The following is a 25729-nucleotide window of genomic DNA, read 5'->3' on the forward strand; positions in this document are numbered from 1 at the left end:
CTTCCTGAAAAGGTTTGGGAAGGGGAAGACAGTCATCCAAAGGACAAGTTCCTCCACCTGCCTTGAGGTGATGCTGAATTAGAAGCCCTGGAAAAATCTCTTGTAAATTGTATGAAATTATTAATTTTGAAACTATCTAACAGGCTCTAACTCATATTTCTAGCTCTCTAAGTTAGATGAGTAAAAAGGCTCAGCTAAATATCAAGTAGCAACACTCTCCTACTGGTTTACCACTCCTGGGAACACACTGTCAGTAGAAATGCATGCACGCACACCAACACAAGAGTACATTATCATGATGAAGTAACTTTTGAACTGGAGACTAAGAAATGAAATTGCCTATCAACACAGACGCAAAATTGATTATGCAGTTATACATACATTATTCAATACTGTCAAATACACAAAACAAGGTCAGGGAAGGAGAAAAATAGCCCTCAATTTCCTTTCAGATTTCATAAATATATTTAAAGGTGACAGAAGAAATCAAGTTTTCAGGGAGACATACTATTTTTTTGAGTTGACAAAGGTGACCTTCCAAAGAAACAATGAAAGGATAAAGAGTATTGTGACTTTGTTGCCTTGTGATATCCCAGAAGTTTTATATGCCACTCTAAAGCAGAATAATTAAGAAATATCAGAAAGTCTCTGTCCTGACACTGACACCAGATCATGAGATAAAGAAGTTGAAAAAGGTAGGACATCAATGAAGGACAATTCAACTTTTAGGGAGACAGTTTTCCTTCTGTTGTGAGATAACTTCATTTATGTGTTTTATATGAAATGCAAAAACTGAATGTTAAGTGTCTAAAGAAGGCAGGATCATTTTTCATTTTACTTACTAAGATTTCACTCCTCTGTAACTGATTCCAGAAACTCCTCAATTCATCTACAGAGTCTTCAAAGGAAACATACACAACAGAAACAAGAGTAAATCTTTTTTTTACAATATCACAGAAAAAAAGAAAAAGAAAAAAAAAAGGAAAGACAACTTAGACTACTTTGTTTAAAAGAAAATATGTTCTTATATACTCTTAAAAAATAATAGGAATGAAATAAAAAAGACCCACAAGCATAACAAGCAAGCCCTTGCTTATAACCTTCCAAATGTCTGGTCTGTGTGAAAAGAAACAAACAAACAAGAAAACCAAAAAACACTGAGCAAGTGCTGTGCAGGATGGCTTACGCAGTCTCTAAATATAAATGCATATAAGGCTTACGGGTGTTTTAGAAGGCTTAACAGGCAGAGAGGACTTCATTTTTTGACATTCGAAATTATGAGCTCACTCTGCAATGTAAGGAAACGTATTCCCTTTCCCTCCTCTCATTCTTTTAAACATTCATACTGTATCTCTGATAAGATTCATGCATTTTCATGTTCCTAGTTAGGAATTGCTGAAACTTCAAACTGATGTTCGACACTGTTTAACTTGATTTAGAACAACATCAACAGCTTCTTAAGATTTTGCTATGTTGAAGAAAGCCTTTACATTTAAAACTAAATTTAACCCAATTATTCGCATTCTTATCATGAATTAACAACTCTGTTACTATCAAGACTTCCTTGTTAATGATGTATCCACACATGCTGTTTGATATTTACCAGGTCTGTACAACTTCCATACACAACCACTACACTGCCTTCTGTGGTTTGGACATCTATTTTCCAAGCTGGCTCTGAAGGACTTCACACCAAGGTAAGTTCAGCTGGGAAAACAAAGTAACTCTTCTCACTTTAATAAGAGGGGAGACGCCTAAGGGACCACATTCTACACTGCTTCTGATCCCAACAGAATTTAATCACAAACTCTTCAGCAAAATTCCTCTGGACTTCAGTGGAATTTCTATTTGAAGAATGATTGCTGGGTCAGGTCTTTGTATAAAACACATATATTTAATCGTTATAGGCATGTAAAGGAGTTGAGGTTTCTTTGTCACGTTTGAGATTTTATCTTGAATCATGAAGGGCCCATATGCTTCTGCTCATACAAGACAATATGAGAAGCACTCTCAATGATTTTCTTCAAATTCAACGGCAAATAATTATTACTTCTTTTTTTTTTTTTTTTTTAAACAGATGAGAACAAATGCAAGGAATGCATTTGTGTGGAGCTGCACATGAGTAACAGAGTCTGTAAATGTTTCTTATTAGAATCTGTTTCTACAACACATGGGCGTGAGCAACAAATAGAACAACAGTACTGTACATAATAGAAAAAGAATTGGAAAATGAGGTCCACTGTTTTCAGATAACATTTGGGTCCCAAAATACTAAATTCCACTATACCATTGCCAATTTGAAAAATTGTAATGTATTATAAAAGCCAATAAAACTTGCTATTTTGGTTTTGTTTACAGTACTTTTAGCCACAATAAATACTCCATTTGTCAGGCTGCCATAAGCTTATTCTATAGAAAGCCTGCACAAAGTAGGAAAATAGCCAATAACACATGAAAAAAAAAAACAGGGTGGCTTTTATGAGAGCAGATGCCCTTTTATTTAATAACCAAATATTACATCCAGTCTTGCAGACAGTCTTTATTTAAACAGACCTTGTACAAAGTCTGGCAAATTTTCCTAACTTCAAAGGGAGCCCTATTGCCTTCTGAATCACATTCGTACTGCTTGCTCTCACCTTCCAGTGTTCTGTAGGACAACGTCCATACACCCTCTATTTTCTACTTTTTCCCTATGGTTTCCATTAGAACAACCACTGCTTCTTTTTCTCATATGGCTTTGAGTGTGCTAATGGGCTTTCCCTCTCTCGCACAGGTTTCTGATCATTTTTATTTTGTAAGCATAATACAGACTCACTCTGCACGCTGGCAGGACTCAGTTTCCTTGCCAATGCCGAAGAGGTGAACTAACAGAAGAATTTTCTCCCTCATTTCACAGCTTCTCAAATACAATCTTCTGCCTTCACTCTGTAAACACCTATTGAGTTGATCTAATTGCATTTTGCTGAAATTTTTAGGTTACGCTCAAAGATTTCTTGCAAAATCCTGATTTTAATTCCTAAGTCACCGAATGAACTCTGCGAAAAGCCAAGCAATCAGAGCACCTACAAGATTGCTAGCTTTGATATTATAGCTAAAACCAAAAGCCTGATCTGCTAAGGAATTCTGCTGCACCATTACAAGGAGGTCAGCAGGTACTTATAAAATCAGCCCTAAAACAATCACCCAAATCCCAATGAGTGGAGATGACCATCAGCTGCCTTGAGAAAGAACTGCTGCTTTATGTTAGATTATGTATGCTCAGGTTGGGTACGCTGAGGAGACTACACAAAATCCTACTAACACAAACGTTAGATTCATCCAGCTAATGGGTAAAAGAAACAACATTCAAAGCCAAGAATCATCTAACATACTCATTAGCAGCAAATTAATATAAATAAAAAATTCAGAAACTTTTTTTCCCCCCAATAAGATGATTAGATGTCATACCAAGAGACTGGCCAAAGAGATGGAAAAGTAGGAAAATGGCATACAGCGTATGAGGGGAAATGAAGAAGAAAATGGATTACTTATTAAGATAAGTGATGACATTCACAAAGATGAATATTATTACTTTCTGGAAGCCAAATGAAATGAGATATACAAAGTTGAGTTTAAAAATAAATATTACAGACTGACATTTAACACCACAAAACATATGGGAACTGACAGACATAACAATGCCCTTACTAAGGGGCTCACTAACATCAGCTGGAATCAAGGTAATTATGTGGCCTTCATTTACACCAGTTATTATTTTGCTTAAAAACTACATGTGAAAACTTTTATTTTAGAAAGTAACTGAAGTGATGAGAATTAAGGCCAGTTATTGCAGCTTTTCCTAAGCATGTGTGTGCACAGAAAATGGAGTGCAAGCATTTCAATCCAGATGGTACTCAGCCTCTGAGTCAGAATTATGACTTATTCACTGTATATGCTCACATTTGTTGCCGAAATGTAAATGCTGGGAATACTGCTAGATGATTTAGAACACTTATAATCTCATAAAGCTACAACAAGGCTCTACTTTTTGCTTTTCTCTTTAACCACCTTCCCTCTGTTCCCCACTACTAACTTTTCTTCTTTTTTCCTTTCATTTCCTGAGAGCTACCATGAAAGCAAATCTGCATGGACCAGCCAGGCTGTTCATTATTTCTATGGATTATTTCTTGTGCATTGATTTTTAAAAAGCGCTGTTCATCAGGAAGCAGTGAGCCCATCCATGACAACCTGTTTATCAGCTGCTGTTTGCTTACTCATCACTCAAGTTGTATTTGAAGCCACCCACCCTCCTGCTTCTGCTGCGGCGGATGCGATCGAAGAGGAACCTTTCTGTGTAAGAGGGGGGGCTTCCAAGAAGGAATTCAGATTAATTTGGAGGAAGTCACAACGTTTTCATACCTTTCAGGAAGCTCAGTATTCATAAGGAGAAGTGCTTACAATAGAGTAGTATTGATCAGTTCACTCCTTAGGGTTTTTTTTACTCATTTCATGAGTTGCTTGCGATTATTTTATATGACTGATGTCAGCAGAGGAGAAACATCTTAGATAAGGCCAAGATTCCTTTACTGTATTATGCTCAAATAAACATTTTTGTCAATACTGCTGCAATCTGGAGGTGAGAAGGGGAGGCTGTTGTATTACAGAAACCAGGGATAGGAGGAATTAAGTCACAAATCAAAAAGTCTCCTCCAACAAAATTTCTGTAAGAAGTAATAACTACCACTGCCTGCCTCCCTCTGCATTCTGCATTCCAGAGCAGTGCTGCATCCTACATCAGCTGAACATGGAATAAAATTAGCTCTCCAAGAAAGCCAGCAAAGGAATAGGCAATAAACAGGATGGAGTGAGAGGGTAACAAGGACCAAATGAGTGCTGATGAAATAAGTACCATCATGGTAAAGAAATTACTTTTTCCATTGCTGGGTACATAAGTGTGCAGGAGAAAAAAAAACCTGAGCGCACTCATTAAAGAAAAGCTACTGAAAAATACTGCCGTGAATTAAAAGACATCAGTAAACGGCTTTTTTTGCTCTATGGTAATTCAAAAACTTGCTTGGTGTTAAGCACTGTTCAGTCATCAGCAGTATTAAGGCAATGATGAATAACAACTGAATTGAAATAACTACAAATACATATTGTTTTACAAATATATGCTTTAAAACAACAGATTCCTTTAACATCATTTAAATTTCAATTGCAAGAGCAGAAGAGGTGCATTTATTCTAGAATACCAGACAAAAAAAGATGTATTTAACAATTAAAATTAAAAAAGCCATAGGATTCTCCTGCAAACAATTAAAAGATGGCAGAAATCTAAGATCAGAAACGTATCTCCAATAAAGCTGTATCTCCCACGCTTTTCAAATAGTTAAAAACAGCTCAGTAAAAACTCTCAGCATCTGGACCTAGCTTTCAAATCAGGAGAAAAGAGCAAGTTAAAGAGCCTGCCCATGTCTAACTAAAAGCAGAGTTGCCAGAGACACACTTACAAAGGTACCACAGGGTGATGGCACTTTTTCCACCAAGACAAGGAAAAAATAAGCTGGGATCCTGCACATGCTTTGGCTGAGGTCTCAGAAGAAACCTAAAGAGGGACCATCTGAGCCACATCTGCATCGAACTGTTCCAGGAGTTTTCACTTTTAAGAAATTAAAAAATCACCAGTTTTAGGAAGAAAAAGGATGCATACAGAATTTTCATTATCAAAGTATAGTAGATACATTGCTTTGTTTCATTCAATCTTGTTCCAGCGCAAGTTTCTTAGAATACACAATGTGCAAATCTTACCACAAGGCCTCTGCCTAAAAAGTTGTCTGTATGAAGCCTTTCTCTTACGGTGTCACAAGTAAACACAACAAAAAACGTTACAGAGAAAGAAGGATTATTTTAACGTATTTTAAATACGTTTTTCAAGTTGTGGTGAATTTGTAAATGTATTGCTTCCAAATTACAAGATATGAAATAAAACAAAATACAAAAAGCTGGATGTCACACACCCCACACTCTTCAATTCTAGGAATTCAGAATCAGCTGGTAGCCTTCACTTCTCATACCTCCCTACTAAAAAAGCTCTGGGGAATTGCTGACAGGATTCAGCATTGTGCAGAATATTAAATATCTTTTTTGCAATACCCTGGTGACTCTCGAGTCTGTCTCTTACAGCACCATATGTACAGCTGTGTTGGAAAGAGGAAGCTATTAAATATATTAAAAAGTAGAAATATTACCAATAGACACTTCATCAAATAACTGGATCTCATTCATCCCCAAACAAAGCAAGAAATGTTAAGGTTACATCAACATAAGAAAATAACTCTGGATTTAATAACACCGCAAGCCTGTTGAACATATTTGAAAGTAAAAACATTGCTTAATAAAACAGATTAGTGTTTCTGAAACAATGAGTGCAGCTTTCAACCATCAGAATGCTTCAGTAATAAAGACATTGGACTCAGTCTTAAAAGGCACTGGGTATCTCAGTTCCCACAGCACAGTCACGGCTAGATGCTCTTCAGCTCCAACATATTACCTTTTGTTTATTGCCAACTCAGGACCAGGGATATTTTGTATCAAAAAGGATTTAATAAAAGGGAAAAAAAGAAAGAATTTTGTTTGGGATCACATTTGCGAATGTATTTTTGAAAGTCTGCCCTCCTAACACACACAAATACTGCACCTACCTCTCCAACTAGTGCTTATGAGAAACAGCAACAACGTCCACGTGCTGCACGAAGGCACTAGAAGTAGGCAACCATGGTAACTTTTCAAAGATATCTGAATGCTTGAGGACTGAATTATTTTTTTCCAAAATAATTTTCCCTTTTTTTTCTAGGCTTCTAAGACATAAAGACCTTGATAGGAAAAGTAGATTTTCAATGGCTCTACTCGTAAGAATTTAAATTGGCAGTAAGAGAGCATGTGCTGTCCAAGCTGCCAGTAACCACCCAGCCACGCATTTACACATATATAAGACTTTTATAAGTAGGGCTGTTAGGCTCTAGAAGCCTAACACCCATCAGCCTTTAATAAGATTTCCAATCTTAAATGCTCAAGTAACTTCTGAAAATAGGTCTTAGGCTGTTTGTAAAAGTCTCCCAAGGGGCCCCAACCTCCTGCAGTACGGCTCACGGGCAGCTTGGAGAGCCCCAGCAGTTCTGTGGCAGCCTGGGGAGGCATCGCTGCGCATTCATGCAGCGTGAGCTCTTCTCTCACACTTCAGAGAAAAAAAGAATAAAGAACACATATGAGACCACACTAAACAAAACTTCATATAAAAAAATACTGACAGGCTCCGCATATTTACTTCACTGCAACAAGCACTGTGTCTATTCTGCCAGTTCCACCTTTTTTTTGCGATGGTTTTGTAACACTCCATCAATTTTAGTAAAATTGAAGCTAAGTGTATGGTTCCCCAAAGGAAAATATTATTCATAGTAATACATGAATAATTTACATATTTTCCTCCAGCTTATGAATGCTTATTTTCATCTAGATTGACAAAGTTACTTGTAGTAGCGTTTTTACATTATTCAGTCACCTTTTTCCTGCAGAGCAGTGAGGTGTTTAACCTAAAGCAGTTGTCTACTGACTTGCAAGATAATTACAACTGATGATTAAAGAGTACTTAAGATCCATGTCTAAAGAGCACTGAAACTTCTTGAACCCAATGTAAACAGAAATTAAGAGCCTAAAGCTACAGGCATTACCACATATTGCATAAAGATAACTGTACTGCTGTTGGTTTGCCCTTAAAAAGATAAGCAATTAAAAAGTATATTACTTCACACCATAAACCCACAAGAGATTCTGTAAGGATGCTTTGTTCTCTAGTATATGTTTAGTGCACACATCATTTTGCTAAAAAATTAAAGGAAAAAACAAAAAAGAAGAAAAAAGAAAAGCAATGCAAAGACAGCTTTGACCTGTCTTCAGTGCTCCTTCAACCTCAACCACCGCCACACATAAGCAGAGACAGGTTTTGGGGTGGCTTTCAGGCACTGATCAGAATGATCTGGCTAATACTGCTGCACTGACTGCCGTCTCCAACTGTCTGCTCTGACTCTGCTGGAGGTTGACGCCTCCACAGCACAGTCAGTGAAAGATAAATGATGCCAGAGTCTTAGTCACTTTGATGCAAAGTCCAGCATCTTACCGTAAACCCGCCACAGCGAACACAAGAAACACCAGACTTCAGTTTTAACAGCTAAGGTTTGGGCACAGGGTTACTTCTACTCTACAGATGAGATATTAACCTTTAGAGGAGAGGAGGAAAGACACCTGGGCATCAACTCTTAACCACTGCAGAACATCTCTGCCTACATACAGGTAGCCTAGAAGTCTCCATGCTGCTCTTGTGCTACCTCTGTGGGACACATCTACTACAACAAACAGTCCTAGGCATACGAACAGTACACTTACAGCTATATAATTTATTCCCTCAAACTTTGAAGGATAAATTACACTGGAACCAAGTATTTTTGTGCCACCATATTCTCACCAGAGATGCTACCAATTTTACTAGTTCAGTTGAGGAATGCTCACAAAAAAAACCCCACAACAGTTTGACACATTTACTTTTCAGCCTAATACACTGCTGTGATTCTTATACTTTTTGTTTTCTTGCATTCTAGTGTTGGAATTTGCTGGCAAATGACAATTTTATTTGATAAATACTTCTGTATGTAACGATGGAGACTACTACAACAGCAGCACTTTCTCTTCTGTCTTCTCCGCAGAAGCCTGCTGTAGCAAGGATCATGGCCTAGGACTAATCAGGATCAGAAAAGCACTGCACTGCTGTGGCAAGCCTTCATAAGTCACAGTTCAGTGGCCACTAAAACATAAATAAAAAATATTTAAAGATACTTGGTTGCAGGAGTTGATTAAAAGCATTTTTAGAAAGAATGACATCAGGCTTCAAGAGAGACTGAGTCTTATACATGGTTCAAACTGGAGCACATATTGAATGGGGATATTGCCTTGAGCAGATGGTGAAACAAAAATCATTAGAAATACAGATTGCAATGAGTTCACGTTGTACACAATAATCTGTCAAAGAATGTTAATGTTATTGACAGCCCTGCCCTGTGCAGGACGACTGCTGTGATTACAAAGAACTTCTCAGTCCCCAGTGACATAAGTGTACATCCCTGGGGCTCTGAACATCACAGAAGAAAGAAAAGTCCCAATTTCATTTCCAAATACTTTGATAACAAGGCTTCTATTTCCACCCTCCTCCAAAACCCAAGTATACGAAGGAAACAAGCCACAGTTAAAACAAAGAAACAACTATCACTTACTCTGTTTTCCTTCTTTGCTTATCCTCAAATACATCGTTCAGACTTATGGCCACCTGTCCCAGGAACTTGTCCAGCCCCACCAGCGACCTGTGCATGACAATCAGGTACAGGATGTACCTGTCCGGGTTCTCCTGCATCAGCAATCCGGGCAGCTCGAAGGAGGCCTCTTCCTTCCACACTGGATCCAGGCTCTTCTCAGCCACGGAGGTGGAATACTTCTCCTTGCCCAGCTGGATGATGGTGTACGCATCGTTGGTGCCACTTTTGCCTTTGGGCTTCAGACCTTTGGCTTGAAGAACCGTGACTTGCACGTGAGTTGGGAACCACTTCTGGGCTTGCTCTGCCAGCATCATTTTGAAGCTCCAGGCAGCAGCAATAATCAAAACAAAGTCTCTTAAGTCTCCAAGTTACTGCGTAAGGGCACTTACAGCGGAGGCACCTGCCACCGACCCGGGCCGCCGCTCTCCGAGCACTTTTCTCCGGAGGCACCGACCGCCGCTCAGGTCTCCCCCCCCCGGGGCAGCCCCGCGGGTGACTCCATCGCTACAGGGCTCCCGGTTCCTCGGCCGGCCCCTCCGCCCTTCCCGGCGCAGCCCCGGCTCCCCGCACGCCCCGGCACTCCCGGCCCCGCCGCCCCCAGGGCATCCCCGGGCCCGCGGCCTCTCCGCCCGGCCCGGCGCGCCGCAGCCCCCCGTCGCAGTGCGGGCCCCGCAGGCCTCCCCGGCCCCTTACGCTCCCGGTGCCTCAGGGCGGCGGGCAGCGCGGGGGGGGAGAACCGCGCTCGCCGCCGCCCCGCTCCGCGCCGCGCTGCCCTCCCGCCGCCTCAGCCTCTCGCCGCGCTTCCCCCGCGCCGCCCGGCCTGACGGGCCGGCTCCGCCGCTTCCGCCTTCCCCATGCTGCCGGCGGCGGCGGCGGCGGTCGGAGGGCAGAGGGCAGAGTTCGCCCCCTCCCCGCGGCCGCCGGGCGGGCGGGCGGTGCTTCCCCTCCTTCCTTTCTTTCCCCTTCCCTTTTTCCCGGTGGTGGTGCCCGGCAGGGGCGGCAGGGAACGGCCGGCATGGGGCTGCGTTCCGCCTGAGCGCCGCAGCGCCCTTCGTTCAGCGCTTTGTAGAGCGGAGGAGAGCTCTGCTCCACACCGCCCCGTCCCCGTGAGCTCCGAGGGAAGGAGCTCCGATGGAAGGAGCCCCTCGCACGCAGGCCGTGGCCGCTCCGTGCCGGCCCAGCTCGGGCCCTTGTCCTGGTGCGAACCGCCTGCGAACTTAGGAAACTTGTTTGATTTTTTACCCACCCCGCCCTGAGCATTCTGCTTGATTTAAGCGAGGATGTGAAAATATCTCTCCTATGTTCTGGGGGTGCATTTCTGTGGAGTCGGTGCACGCATATATAAGCACCAGTAAGCAGAGTGACAGACACAGCATCATTTCTACCCAAAACCCAGCGTGCAGTGAGGGTTGAAAGCTCTGTATCCCACCCACAGCAAGCAGAGAACCAAGCTTCATCCTCCTCCCCTCGCATGTCCCCAGCCCTGGCCCGCGGGTTAGTGAGCAACAAACGCTTGGGAAAACTTCTCCTGCTGCTCTGAGCTACAGGAAATTAAAAAGTTAAAGTTGAAGGCCATTAGGGAGAGTAAAGTATGATGTTGCCCACACCACGTAATGCTGAGCGAGTTATTGTCCGAGGTCAGGAGAGGTTGGGGATCACTGCTCGGCACACAGTCATTAGTTTCCCTTTACAGGCTGAGTCCAAGCTCATGTTATCTTTAACAATTTAAATAACTACTTGGATGACCCTTAAGTTTTGACTGAGAGCTGGATATTTGTCTGCATGCTCCGATAGTTATTAATACGGCGCTGGCATTCTTTCCTCTTCCACATTGTATCTGCTTTTTGTTGATGTTGGAAGACTGTGCAGTTGGTGATGACAACTTCAGAACATTTATTGGGGCCACATTTAGAAAAAGTATGTAAATGGTTCATCTAGGACCGGGGTTTCTTGAAAATTAATGCTGCGATTATCTTTGTTTGTTTGTTTGGTGAGATAACCAATGGCCAAATTATGGCTGTGCATCATCATTTTGGTATAAATTGACTTTGACCCTCACCTGGAAGTTGCTCGCTCTCTGCTGCTGCTGCCAAAGTCTCACATCCTTCGTTGGGTGTCTTTCCCAAACGATTTGCAAGGAGATGTTAAACAAATTCCCAGGCTGAACCGCTGTGTTTGTGCACAGCGTAGCAATGTCTCAGGAAAATGGCTGGAAGAGCAAGGAAGGATCACAATGGAAGCGTTCTGCAGGAGTCTGAGAGAAAGCCACTGGGTTCTTGTTGGGAAACAGTAAGACATATGTAAATCAGATTATTTCTCAAGTGAGTTTTACCCCATATAAATTCTGTTTTAATAGACTATTCTTCGTTGCTTAAAGTCTAGACTGAGCATGATGCACTCGTCAAATCAAAACAAGAAATGCATTTTAGGTAGGCAGAATGTATTTATTTAATCAGGAATTTAAGTCAAACATCATGTCTTGCATGCTGTGTCTTAGAAAAAGTTTTATGAGCTCTTACAGCAGGCAGGATTTGTGTTTTTTTCTTTGACATTTATTGGTATTCTATCATTTCTTCTTATTGTATATTTCTAAATTGGGACTGGCTTGAGCACATATGCTTGCAGCTGAACAGAGGAAGGTGGAGGAACTTTTGTACCGCAGAATACAGTATACCAGTAGCATACACTGTCTGCCCTTCCTGCCTTCAAAGTCAGTGGTGGATTATTCGTCCTTGCACACAGTGTGGCATGTGAGAGGAACAGGGGGGAGCCTTTCTCCCATTCTCATTTCTCTCTGCTCATCTGGTGGAGCCAGCACTGGGGAAACATCCTCTCCACCCCTGTGCTCGTAGTGAATTCTGCTCAAAGGTGCACCAGATGTATTTTATTCACTCTTATACCCCTCCAGGGTCAAATTGCAATCTGGCCTTTTGATTCTGTCCTCTTTGGAATAGGAACATTGTCCTCTTCTTGAATGTAATGTGCAATATAAATAACAAAACATCTTAGTTAAATAATGATATCTCCAGCAGCACAGTGTCCCCTGGCACTATGTTAGAGCATTAATCCAGAAATGACTTGGATTCCCATTTGCTAAACCACAGCCACTATGCAGTGGCTGCACACGCTGTAGGTTTTGCTTATCGCTATCCTTGATTTAGTGAGTATCAAATAAGAAACATCCATTTTGTTTTCTGTGCACTGTTGTGGTGATGAGACCATATTGTTCCTTCACTTTTGCTTTTCCTCCATGTTGAGACCAAGCATCTTGAATGCAGGACAAACAGCACAGGAATATCAGTGGTCATTAATATTAAATACTTTGCCTTAGCAGTACAGCAGGAATGCTAATAATGATGACCGATCTTTGAGAAACCCTTTTTTCTGCCTGAATTTGAAGTGGGCACTAACCAAACAACAGATCACATGGGGAAGGGTGCCACAAAGCTGAGAGGTGATGGATAAATTCTCTTTTCACTGTCACTTTGCTGATTGGAATAAGCAGACAAACAAACAACAAAAAATAGATTGAAGAAAAGTCCTGGGACTCTGAAAGAGATCATTAGAACTCAAATGACTCTTGGGTGAAGGGAGGAATTTCTCCTAGCTTGTGGTTTTGGCAAGATCCGTAATTCATGCTTTCACTGTGAAAAGAACTTGGCTTTTTACGTATCAAGGTCATCACATTCCTTCACTGAGTTGGCTCACATCATCAAAATGCACCTTAACCATACAAGTTTTGTTTTGGTTGGTTTATTTAGGAAGGAATAGGAAATGGACTGGCAATGTGAGAGAAGGCGCATTACCTATCAGTAAAGGAGAGGAAGTGTGAGAAGCTGGGAGCACCAGCACTAGAGAACAAATAGTGCAAATAAAAATGTTGCTAGACCAGCGGTTCCAGCTTTGTTGGCTTTTCTTTAGCATCAGGGGTTCTGGCCTTTCTTTTCTCACATGTGTTCTTCCAATCCTACACAGGTAGAGAGAGGCGAGGACAAGGACAACACAAAATGATACAGGAGCTACAAGACTTCCTCACCGAGAAATGCTTTTTATTGTGATGTGGCTCTAAAGATACACTTTGGAATGCAAGCTCCAAACGTAATATTCTGAGCTCAAAAATCTTCTGAAAGAAACAAAACCACAATGTGGAAGAAAAACCATGATTGACTGTTCTCAGAATAAGTGGACTTGGACAGAAAACAAGACACACTGACAAGAGAAAGTTTAAAAAGTGATTGTTTAGAAAGTGATTGCTTAACACAGAACAACAGTGCGTATCTATGGTGTATTTAATATGAATCCATAATCCTCATGTGTGCCATCTATCTCTATTACACATTCTTCCAAGCATTCCTGGCCCAAAGGGTCAGTATTTTATTTTTTTCAAAAAAGGGAATTCTAAGAATTATGGTGGATTTTTGACAGTTTCAGTACTTTGAAATAGCCTCTCCACTCTCATTCCTGAGCCAACAGTACATCTGATTAAACATCAGGCTTGATAGTCTGGCTGCCTTTGCAGAAGAAAATGCAAGAAAATCTTCCAGCCTGCGCTGCTGTGAGGCTGTTCTATCCTCTGCTTTTCATTTCCAGTTGCATACTTGCTAAAGAGGATCAGAGCAGTTGTGCTTACAGTGGTGAACTGTAGCAGATAATTTTGTGATTTAATTTCTCCTTGACTTCTGTTTATGAAGTAGGATTCGTTCTGTTGTTTTCTGGGTTTTTTTGTTTGTTTGTTTTGTTTTGTTTTGTTTTTGAAAATGCTCTCTTTGAAATTATTTGCTGAATAATTCTTTGTTGGCAGATCTTGGGTGATGCATTTGTTTTGAACATACTGCGGCTGTGAAACACAGGCTCGTTTTGTCTAGACATGTAACAAGCTTCTGCTTTCAGCCTAGCTGACTATAGCTTTCAGTAGCTGTTGCAACTGTCCAGATTACATATTTAGTGGAGAAGCAGTGCAAGTTTTGAGACTGAACACAGTTGTCTGTTAACTTTATCTTAGCTTTTGTTACTGTTTCAATTACTGACTTCTCCAGGAATTCACCAGAATTAATTGATTGCAGAAATCAAATTGCTGGGATCAAACCCACCACTGTGAATTGGAAAGTTTTCCTCAAGCTACTGTTTCTGTCTGCTCTCTGGGTTGCAGAAGAAAAAAACCCCAAAACACCGTAATTGTTAAGCTGAAAGTATTTTGATTGCAAATATTAAAAGCTAGATGAATATTCATCATGTTTCTATACTGAACCCAAATTTTGCATTCTCAAGTGTGGAGATTCCCAGTTTTCTGAGGCTGGATGAGTCAGGCGATGCCCTGCTCTGCATGCTCTCTTCTGTCTTTCACATTATGGCACGTATCCTCAGATATATGATTTCATCTTCCAAACGCCTTGGCCTCAACACTATGGTTGAAATTCACTGTAGATCTCAACAACTGTACACACATTATCACGCTGGTACGAAGCTCTCAGCTACTGCCCTGTCATTGCTAGTGTGCCTTTATCCCCTCCCGCCAGGTATGAGCTTATCCTCCGCTTAGGATGTAGCTTCCCTGCCTCCTTCTTCACTGGTTTCATTAAGTAACTTCAGTAAACAGATTCATAGGATAAATAGCAAAGGAAAAGTGTGCATAAAGAGTGGGACAAGAAATCAAAATAAGGCAAACGCTCATAGAACTGTTCATTGTTTTGATGGAAACCTGTCATTTTTCAACCAGAAATATGGAGTCACAGATGCATTAGGACGTGTAAAATAACAGACTTTAAATAAACACCAGGTAAGAGTGCTGGAAGAATCCTCCTTTCTGTTCATTTTTCGTTGAACTTGTTTCGCAGCCTTTCAACACTGTCATCCATTGTTAAGCTAAAAGAGGCTTAAATGCTGTAAAACAGTCATCAAATGCTGTAATTAAACTTGCCAGTCATCCAGATTTGACCCAAACTGCCTGTGCCTCAAGATGTTAGTTGGATGTCTGGGTTAGGTTTCAATTCAGCTTTTTTTTTGAAACTAAGATGACACTTAGCTCTCATCAGCTTTTGCATAAATTGTAAGAAAAAGCAAGTCATTTTAGTTATTGTTTTTTTTTTTATTTGTGGAATATGGGGGTCAAAATATCCCTGTCATGCAAACTCCTCAAGCACTTCTAACCTAAAATATACATATGACACCTTAGGCACACTGAAAGACCCTAGATCTGTGGCATTCATATCATCTTCAGGAAGACACCTACAAGAGATGGCAGCAGAAACATGCAATGCCTGGGGTCTGGATCCAGGTTTACCTTTAATTCTCTTAGAAATTAATCTCCAAGCAGACCTTTAGAGAAGCATCCAGCCAAAAATTACAGAAGCTCAAACTGGGAAGAGTTACACCAGAAGTATTGGCTGTATGACATCTATTTTCAGACCTAAATATGCACGTTCTTTAGTTTTCAGTACATATCTAATGCTTGCAGTTTGCAAATATCTTTCACGCACTGGAATTGGACATAGATATAAGGAAAGTCAAGGATAATTTCACCATCGCTATAGAGAATAATCTTTTTCGTACTTGACAGAAACAGAGAAATGCTAGCAATAGAAACAAATGACTTGAAAATTATGGCCTTTTTTTCTGTTGTCCTAATGAACTAGGGGAAAAAAAAAGAGATTTTTATCACTGTCTGAATGAGGTTTCTTTAGAGGTATTTTTCCTACGCTTAAATATATCATACATTTGTTCTCTTTATAGGTCTCTAAGGAACTCAGAAACCATTACCTCAGATATTATCCCAAAGTTACCAATTCTCTGCAGGAAAATCTCAGCAAACACCATAAAAATATGTCCTTACAACAAATTTTAATAACTGTAGTTCTGACCTTCTCTACTTCTTTCCCCTTGTTTATAAGACATAAACATTCAACTAAGTAGGCTGCCACCTGAAACCAGGTACTTATTTGCAGATACATTGAACTGTTACAGTTCCATCGTTTCCTTGCCTGCTAAGTTAGCAATTTCAGCAAGCTGGTTAAGTATCTATCCACCTTAAAGTAAAGCTGCTTGAAAAGGGTGAGACGACTTCCTTCTTGCAGTTGGATCATCTTAACTAAAACAACACACTCAAACTCATTCCCAAGACTTTTTTCCCAGGCCCCCAAAATTTCTTCCCAGAGATTTTCTCCTACCAGAGGACTATTGCATCTCTCTTCTGTTGTTGAAGGATCTAATGAAATCCACCTGCAGCTCCAAGTCAGCCGTGATTAATCTGCAGTTAACTGTGGAGTCTCAACACCTCCTATGTGTTGGTAACAGGAGAACCCTTACTCTCTGATAATATGGGAGAAAAAAAATAAATAAAATAGCATAAGATATTTTAGGAAAAAAAGAAAGGAGGATTTATTTATTTGTTAGGCTTAAGTTGAATACATGTTCTTCTCATGTCTTGGTAAATCAAGATGCAGGTTGTTTAACTCTTCACCCCGTGTTGCAAAGCTGGTGTGGAGCTCAGAACAATATTTGCCATTTAGGGAGAAATTTTCTTCTTGCTGTGTTGATGAATAATTCAGATTTTATATCATCTTTGCCTCCTAGCAATGTAAATTTCAGTTCGGCTTCAGGCAGATCTTAATATAAATATATGATTATAGAAGGAATCTAAATTAAATTGCTGTAGTAAAGTTTTATGTGCATTAAATGTACATACTCCAAGCACTCTTCTCCAGTGTTGCTTACGACCCTCCTTTCATTGAGGCATGGTTTATTCTTAGAAAACTCAAGCTGCTTCTTAAGTTCTGCTCCCAGTAAGAGACAAATTAGATGAAAACAACTTATTGAGATGAGCGAGCGCATAGAGCTCATGCAAATAGACATGGAGTGCATCTTGACAGCCTTCTGTGCCCTTCTTATTTATTTTTTGCAAGAATCATTCAAAACCTAGTCATATAACAGACAAAACTTCACTTTTCCAAAGTATCTGTAGTGAATCTTCCCAACACCAAAAGTTGGAAAGATTGTGAGGGCTATGGGAATACTGCAGATTTGTTTTGGCACTGCCTAGTGTTTCAAACATCCTGGAAGTCAGCACTGGATATGTTCTCATAGTCTGGATGTAAATTAGCCATATGTGCATTAGCGGCATTATTTACAGATTGAATTGTGCAACTATACTTAGGGTCTTATATAAATTATTTCTACATTGGGTCCAATTTTTGCTGTCATTTACGCTAATATAAATTATTACTGAAGTCAGTAGGGTAATTACTTTGAATTTTCTCCAGTGTGACTGAGAGCAGAACTTATGCTCTGGCTAGTATGTGTAGCTCTGAAGCCCTTTCCCCTGCACTAGAAGTGCACCGAGTCTGCTCTGTCACTTTCATTCACTATCGCTTTAGAAACAAGCTGTGCCTGAAAGCAAAGCTTTGCAATCAGATTTAGTTCTTTACGGAATCTGAGTAAATAAAAATGAAAAAAGGCACTTAATGTTACAGTCTCCTCTTGGGTGTATATATTTGTCCATCGTGTTTCTTTCTTTGCTTCTAATAGAGGAACTTGACTGAATGCACCTCTCAGCTTCTTCACTCACCTCTTTGAATGAATCTAATGAACAAGTGATGTGTTTTCCTGCTTTACCTTACGCTTTTCACTTCATGGCCTTAAGCCAGTGGTACTCCCCTCTTTTGATTTATGTTTGACAGCATTGTCTATGAAGATACAGTGAATGAAAATGAAATCTCTTTTGAAACACCATCTGCTAGCAAAGTATGAAATAAAAGATGCAGTGTACCAGTCTCAGTAGAAAAATAGGAACCTTGCTAACACACCAGCAACTGTTCTCTCTCACCGATCTTGGAGTAAATATGATTGTCCACATAAGAACACAGATGTCTCATCATCCCAGTAACATATGATGTTAAGGCATACCAGTGTTGGATGCAACTTTCTAACTCTGGTTCAAAGCCCATGTAAGAGGAACACACTGGGATACTGGTTATATCTTTCTCAACTCAGTATTTCTAATGAGAAGAAGATGTTCAAATGCATTTTATGTAAGTCGTGATCATTTGAAAAAAATGCATTAGCAGGCACAGGTCTCATAAGTGATTTTAAATCATCTCCATATTTTGTTTTCCTTTAGCTTCTCCTTTGTTTCTTTGCTGCTGCTCAATCTCATTTTTTCTCTCCCCCACATCACTAGGGACAGCATGGTTCACCTTCATTTTCTGTGGTAGAAAAGGCTGTATAGTTAAATACTCCACTTTCACAACTGGATCTGCCAGCTTCATTTATCTCAAGATTGTTTGCAAAGTGTCCTACCACTACCTGGGTCCTTCTATCCCTAGAGACAATATCAAGAGGTCACAGAAATTTGTAGGTGAGGCGTTACTAACTGCACTACAGCTGGGGTTGAATGGCACGATAATGCCTAGAGATTGCTGACTCAAAGGAGAGGCACGAGCCTCATGTCACTGTGAAAATAGCCTTTACATAGCCTTTACTGAACAAAACTCAGAGGCAGTTGTAAGTGCTAATTTAAATATCATCCTGGCCAAGATACCACTTTACAGGTTCATCCCTGAAAATTGCTCAAATCACAGAAATTCAGGTCAGCATTTAAGCACCCAGTATGCGTTCCCAAAAGGACATTTTCCAGAGTCTTCTACCCAGTGGCAAGAGATTTATGAGTCTTTGAGAGGAAAAAAAATAACAGGGTGGGAAGGTGGAAGAAGGATTAGAGAGCAGTTGGATTGGGCATGACACAAATGAGACTGGATATAAGAGATGACCTGGCTACATTTTAATATTTTCACAGAGCTGAGAAAATGGATGATGGACAGAAAAATATTTAGATAACACAAGTTCATGCATTAAAGGGCTTTTACCAGGTGTATGACTATCATATAAACTTCAAAATACTTTCAAAAAAGTCTCCCTTTGAATTTTAGAGTATGGTTTGGGTGAAGTATGAAGAGAACAGAACAGAGCAATTACCATTTCCTTATTGCAAGCTGGATGGATCTTTAAGGAAGGATCTTCACAACTTAAACACTGTGAAAACTGAAAATAAAGGGTAGGGTGATAAACTTCAAGTAAATTAGCTCCCTGTTGGACAGTCCACCAGTTCCGGGGTTGGACTCAAGAGCTAAGGATGCCTACAGGATCTATTCCCCTCTGAGGGCAGGCACTCCTAAGTCCAGGCATACAAGGCATCAATGCAAGTGACAGAGCTTCTCAAATGTGCCAGACATGAGGGACCATTTGGGATGTAGATTTTAATGCACTTCTTATAACAGCTTCAGTTTTACCAGCTAATTCAACTGAGCGAGACTGGACTGCCCCATTCCTGTGCTTGGTCATGGAGATCATTGTGATTAACAAAGTTATTCTGGCCAGAATGTACCACCTGGAAATCCTGCAGCCACCTTGCAGTTCATGGGTCGAGCACAATGTTTCTCCTTACAGCAAAGAGCTATCCAGTCTTGACCAAAAAGCTGCTGGGGGAAAGAATTCACAATCTTTTTGTAGAAATGTTCATCATAACTCATTAACTTTACTGTTAATCCTGTTTTCTTTATCCATAATCTGAATTTTGTCCATGTTCAGCTTCCCAATGCACTCCTACATGCTAGCTATCAGAGCCATTGTAAATCTTCTCCACATGTAGGTATTAATATATTATCATCAAGTCTCCTAACCTTTCTTTTGAAAAAGTAAACTGAGTAGGCTTGCATACATCGATCCCTACGAGGCAGATATTACATATCTTGAAATCATTCTTTTCTGATCTATTTTCAATTTTCCATGCCTTCTTTGAAGTGTGAACACGAAGACTAGTCATGATATGCCAGTAGTTTTCCCACCAGCTCACACACAGCTGTATGTCTTGTGCCAGAATCCCTGGCCCAGTAACTCTACTGCTAGCTTAGGTTTAGGAAATTCAATCTAGGGTATTAAAACACTTGCTATATATTTTCTCTTTATAATTGGAAAGCAGCAAGAGATCAAGAAAAGGATCAAATTAGGAAAAAAAGACGTTTCCAATTCTCAAGCTAATTGTCCTGAAAAGTTTGGAGAAGTTTACTAGAGAGATCCTCTCCCATAGAGCAATCAATTGCTGAATGTAAGTCTGTTTATGCTTTGGACACATCTGTATGGCAGCAGCATAAAGACTGTGGCATGCTGTTTAATATCTGTCAGGCTTCTTTTTTAAACCACTTAATAAGCATGTATGTAAATTCTACGCAATAAAAAAGTTCTAACAACCAGAACAAGAATAACCTTTTATGTGGTGGCTCCCACCCTTAATCCCAGCTTCTACATGCCAGTTCCTCCCCCCGCTTTCACATCCCTATTTCTTGACAGGTGCCAGAAGGTTTCAGAATTTTCCTGCGACTTCACCATGGGAACTGCCATTTCACCAGGAATGAATTTGACCCGCTGAGCAATAAAGTGGAGGCAAAATGCTCGTGCTGTACGCAGACTGGGGGAATTGCTTCTCTTTCTGCTGGCGTGCTCTCTTCTGGCATTTCTTTAACCAACAAGAGCTACATGCTCACTCGACCTTCCTCCAAATTCACCTTGAGGAAGAAACAGAGCTTTGAAAGTGTCGTTTTCTCAGCAACAGTTGCTGCTTTTAGCTTCCAACAGTCTTTAAATCCATAGAAGGCTAGTTTATATGGACAGGGAAGCATTAAATGCTAGGAAATTAGGGTCTTTAGGTAACTATTCCAGATCTGCTATATCTGCAGTTACAGCAATTGGTGGTGTAGGTGGTGTTCTTTTACTGGCTTTTAATGAGACACATTTATTACTGCCTTGCGATAAACCAAAGTAAAGCCATAAAAGTGACTTTCATTGAACATTTGTTTGAGTTTTGCCTAAGTCTTATAAAGCCCCATTTGTTCAAGACTAGCTTTCGTTTTACATGCCCTCTGCCTTTTTTGCAACAAGTGTTATCTTCTTCAATACCTACACAAAATAAGCATATCTGCCATGATGCAACATGACTTGTATGAGACAGACTTTGTGCCCTTGCTCATGGGGTGTCCACTGCAATATAGTAAATCCCTTGAGTAACCCAGCTACTCCATACAACTGGGTAGAGTATAGGTTTAAAACTGCTTATATTTATTTGTTCTAATTTTGTAACAGTTGAGAAATGTAACCAAGCAGGTTGACATCTACTGAAGTTTTAAGAATAGCGGTGACTAATCCAGCAGTTTTTGTCCCAGGGAGTGACGGCCCAATGGCTCCAGAAATATCCATGATAGCTCAGAACCTTCAGCCAAAGTGTTGTGGTAAAAATAAACATGCTTCTCTAGGACCTGCAGGGAATGCAAACTATAAGGGCTGCTCTGAAAGTAATGCCTCCTATCTTATTATGTCAGCCCCTGTGATGTCGGAGATTGATGTTGGTGGTATGGCAGTAGAGACTGGACCCTTCCACCAATATCCTGTTACATTTTGTTGCTGGCTGACAGATGGCAGCTGAGGGGCAGTCTGACAAAATGGCAGCTGACGTGGAAGTGCATATGAAGCAAAGATGTGTCATTGAATTCCTCCATGTAGAAAAAAAAATGGCACCCATTGACATTCACTGATGCTTGCTGAACATTAATAGAGACCAAACAGTGGATGTCAGCACAGTGAAGTGCTCAATGGTGCATTTCAGCAGTGGTGACAGAGACAGTGGGTCACTTCCGCTGGTACAGATTTTTACAAGCACAGCATGGAGGCTCTTGTTCGTCTTTGGCAAGTCACAGCTAATGGTGGTGACAGTGTTGAAAAATTGTGTTTTGTAGCTGAGAATTCGCTCCATCAAATAGTGTTATTGCGCTCTTCGGATATTGTATAGATTCTGTGGAAATAAATAGAAGGCATTACTTCTGGAGCAAGCTATGTATTTAAGGTTTGTGCATTTTCTTCATCTACTGGACTGCCATGTATTTCAGTAAACGTAATTTCCAGTACTGCACCTCAACTCTCTGGGAATATTCTCCAAGAAATGTTCTTAACAATTCACCTTCCTAAGTTAATACCTATTAAAAACCTAAAAATGAATTAGATTTGGAATTTCCTGGATTCTTGTGTTTGTCATGCAAATTTTCAGTGCTGTTCTTTTTATGATAATACGAAATAAAGTAGTTTCTTATAGTAACATTGTAAATCATTTGCTTTCTATTACACGCAGCTGGTTTTGTTACAGTAATGATTTTGTATGGGTGCACACTGCAGTGCATATTAAAGGCAATGAGACATTCTTTTTCAGGGCTCACATGCAATTGATGTTTGTGCAAATATAACCAGATAATGACAAAACAGTAATTTATTATAATACGTTTGCAAGGTTGTTTTTTTTCTTCTCCCAAATGCACCTTTGGATAAGCTGCCCTCCCCCCAACAACAAATCCTTATTTCTGTTTACAGAAATGACTCCCCACCCCTGCAGATGTAGATTACAGTTTTTCAGCTCACTGGAGATCCAGAATCAAAATCTAAACCAGCTGCTGTTTTGAGGCGGGTGCCTTACTTTAGCTTACTCAAAAGAACACAAGATGAACGGTAAGAATTAAATAAACCACAAATTATTTTGGGGACTGTCTGGTTTATATTAGAAATAAACTTTTCACTGCTGGCTGTTGTTTCAAAAATATTGCCTCTATTTTTGATATTCATCCTTGGGATCTAACGCAAACTATGTCTTACTAGTTTAATCCATTGTTAGGCCATGTTTAAATATCTTTTATTGTAGTCATCTGCTATAAAATAGTTCTCACTGGAGTTTGCTGGCTTCGAGCCAAAGGGTAATGCTGCTTCAAGTGGCACAGCACAGTATTAAAAGAACTTTTTTTCCTTTGGTGTCGGTACTCACCAATTTCACACCTTGAAAAGAGCCAAGCGACATCAAAATGTGATGCATCTACTTTGAGTGCTAGAAAAAAATACAGAGCAAAAGGAGAGTGAAGGAAATACTTTAACTGTATCAACATGTTATTCATCTTTGTCTGAGATTAGTAAGTTTTGTAATTCCTTGCTGCGGAGCCGATCGTTTATATCCAAATATCTTTTCAAGCTGTTTTCAAAAGTACTTTGCTTTTCAATTGCTGCAACTGAACCACTTACAGGACGCTGATGACCACAACTTAACTCACAGCTAACATAAAATTCATAAAATTAAGTCATTTTCATCCTAAAAAGCATTTAAATGAATGGTGTAATATCCCCACTTCAGCTTCTGCCGGCGGGTTTTTTCGCATGCATTGCCACAGTCACACAAACACTGCCAATTAGCAATGATGACAGTGCTTAATAATGTGGACCTTCAATTCTGAGAGCGTTTCGTCAGGAGCAGATTCCTTCCCTGATGCACATCTCCAGCTAGGGACAAGGTTCCATTGGGATGGCCAAATTTGCAGTCAAAAAATTGCCTCTGTGATTTCATCATTGTGGTTTACACCGGCACCTCCATTCTAGGATGTTATGACATTCAGTTCTGTTGTTTTTATTATTCCTGGTGAAAACATGCCCAGAAAGGAAGGAAAGGGATTTTTAGGAGCAGTTGACCTCTGCAGCTTTCAAGGAGAGCGTTAACATTCAATATATGCCAAATGCAGACCCATTAGATTGAATAATGAGTAAGTCTATCTGAGACTTTGTACAAGACAAGATGAAAACAGATTGGACAGGCTTTTGTACCACACTTTATTACCTAGTGAAATGTAATTTGATCCATTTGCAGGAGGAAGAACCAGAGATGCTTGTTTCAGAATTCAATTGTTTCAGAAAGATGTAAGTACCCCAGTGCTGTTATTCTTACATAGATTTTTATGAAACACATGTAGCCACATTTTTACAAGGCAACAGGCTCTCTTAACAATGGCAGCAAGAGCAGCAGTGCAAATGTTAGGGGCCTGAGCACATTTGCCTGTCAAATGACAGAGGCAGGGTTATGCATTTGAACTTTGCAGAAAGAAAACCAGGAGCTGACATCAGCACAGCCAGGATGTGGCTGCTTCAGTTCCCAATGGCTCAATGGTGTCACTTCATTCTCCCAGTCCCAGGGCGTTCAATAAAGTGCATTCACAATAGCTTTAAACTTGACTATGGATTTCAAGGTGCTGTATTCTCTACTGCGATTTAAATGTGCATTCTAGAGATTTTTACATAATTGTTTTATTTTGAGAGTGAGAATAATTTCAAATTTTGATCCTGCATGCTTGAATTTGCAGTAGGCATGTTAGCAAAAGATTATGCTTGTATCTTTAAAAGGGAAGCACAGAATTCATTAGCATAACTTCCACTTTTTTTTTCACTGAATCTCTCTTGAGTTGAAATAAACAAGAAAAAAAAAAAAAGAAAGAAGACAAGGAGATATGGCCAGAGAAGCTTAAAAAAAAAAGAACAAAAAGATAAATGGCCCTGAACTTAGCCTGGCTGTTATATAAATCCCAGCAAAAATGCTGTTGAGTCACTGTTGTATTTTCTAAAGTACCAATTACAAAACAACCGAAACAGTATAAGGTGGGCTGTAACCCGGTCTTGCTCTATTAGGAAGCTGCACGGGAAAGCATACAGCATACATTTTGTGGAGATCCATCCCATCATATTCTCTTGTGCTTCTCTAAACTGGAAAATAACACCAACATCACAGAGATGAGGCTGATGCGTTCCGTTGTGTGTTCCATTTTCTTCCTCTTTATTTCTATTTTTCAGCATGAACGTCCTTTGCCTTTTTTTTCTTCTTCTTCTTTTTTCTCTCTCTCCTGTGAACTTCTGGCACATCTAACATCACATCATATGAACTGACACACACCTTTTTTATCCCCATCCCTGGAGGCATTCAAGGCCAGGCTGGATGGGCTCTGGGCAGCCTGGTCTGGTGGTTGGTGATCCTGCACATTGCAGGGGGACTGAAACTAGATGATTATTGTGGTCCTTTTCCATCCAGGCCATTCTATGATTCTCTTATTTCTCATTCATCATTATGGTACACGTACCATCTCTTAGGATGACTCTTTCCAACACTTATCTCAGTTCTTTTACTGTTGCTTAAAAATGTTTGAAAATCCCAAATGCAAAGCAATTGTAGTTCATTACACTTCATCACTTATATGCTTTCATATATTTCAGTTTGCTTTACTTTAAAGCATGGAAGCAGCTGAAATCCATAAATTTTATTTCTTTATCCTCATTTAAACACTACCGCAGATGCCATTAAAATATCCATACATCAGAAATCTCAAGAACTAGAGCTACGTAATATGCATGTTTAAAGATTTATTGTGGTGGAATAACAAATAACGACAGAATAACCTGAAAGCCATATCACAGAACCTTATATTTATAATGAAGTACAGTACCATTCCAGTTTTAATCTGCCTTGCATACTTAGGCTAGCTAAATGCATAAATTAACAA

The 25729-nt window shown here is 40.1% G+C and overlaps 2 protein-coding genes across 2 annotated transcripts in view; one reads left to right on the forward strand and one right to left on the reverse strand.

The window, feature by feature from the left end:
* RAB11FIP2 (RAB11 family interacting protein 2) overlaps positions 1-9936 on the reverse strand; it is a 32844-nt gene extending 22908 nt beyond the window's left edge. The window contains exon 1 of the mRNA XM_048944073.1: positions 9300-9936. Coding sequence (XP_048800030.1) covers positions 9300-9652 — 353 coding nt within the window. The 5' untranslated portion in view covers positions 9653-9936. The remainder of the gene's footprint in view (positions 1-9299) is intronic.
* INPP5F (inositol polyphosphate-5-phosphatase F) overlaps positions 1-25729 on the forward strand; it is a 949391-nt gene that overhangs the window by 94280 nt on the left and 829382 nt on the right. The gene's annotated exons all lie outside the window — the stretch shown is intronic.

The sequence above is a fragment of the Lagopus muta genome, chromosome 5 (genome assembly GCF_023343835.1).
Source record: "Lagopus muta isolate bLagMut1 chromosome 5, bLagMut1 primary, whole genome shotgun sequence".
NCBI lineage: Eukaryota > Metazoa > Chordata > Aves > Galliformes > Phasianidae > Lagopus > Lagopus muta.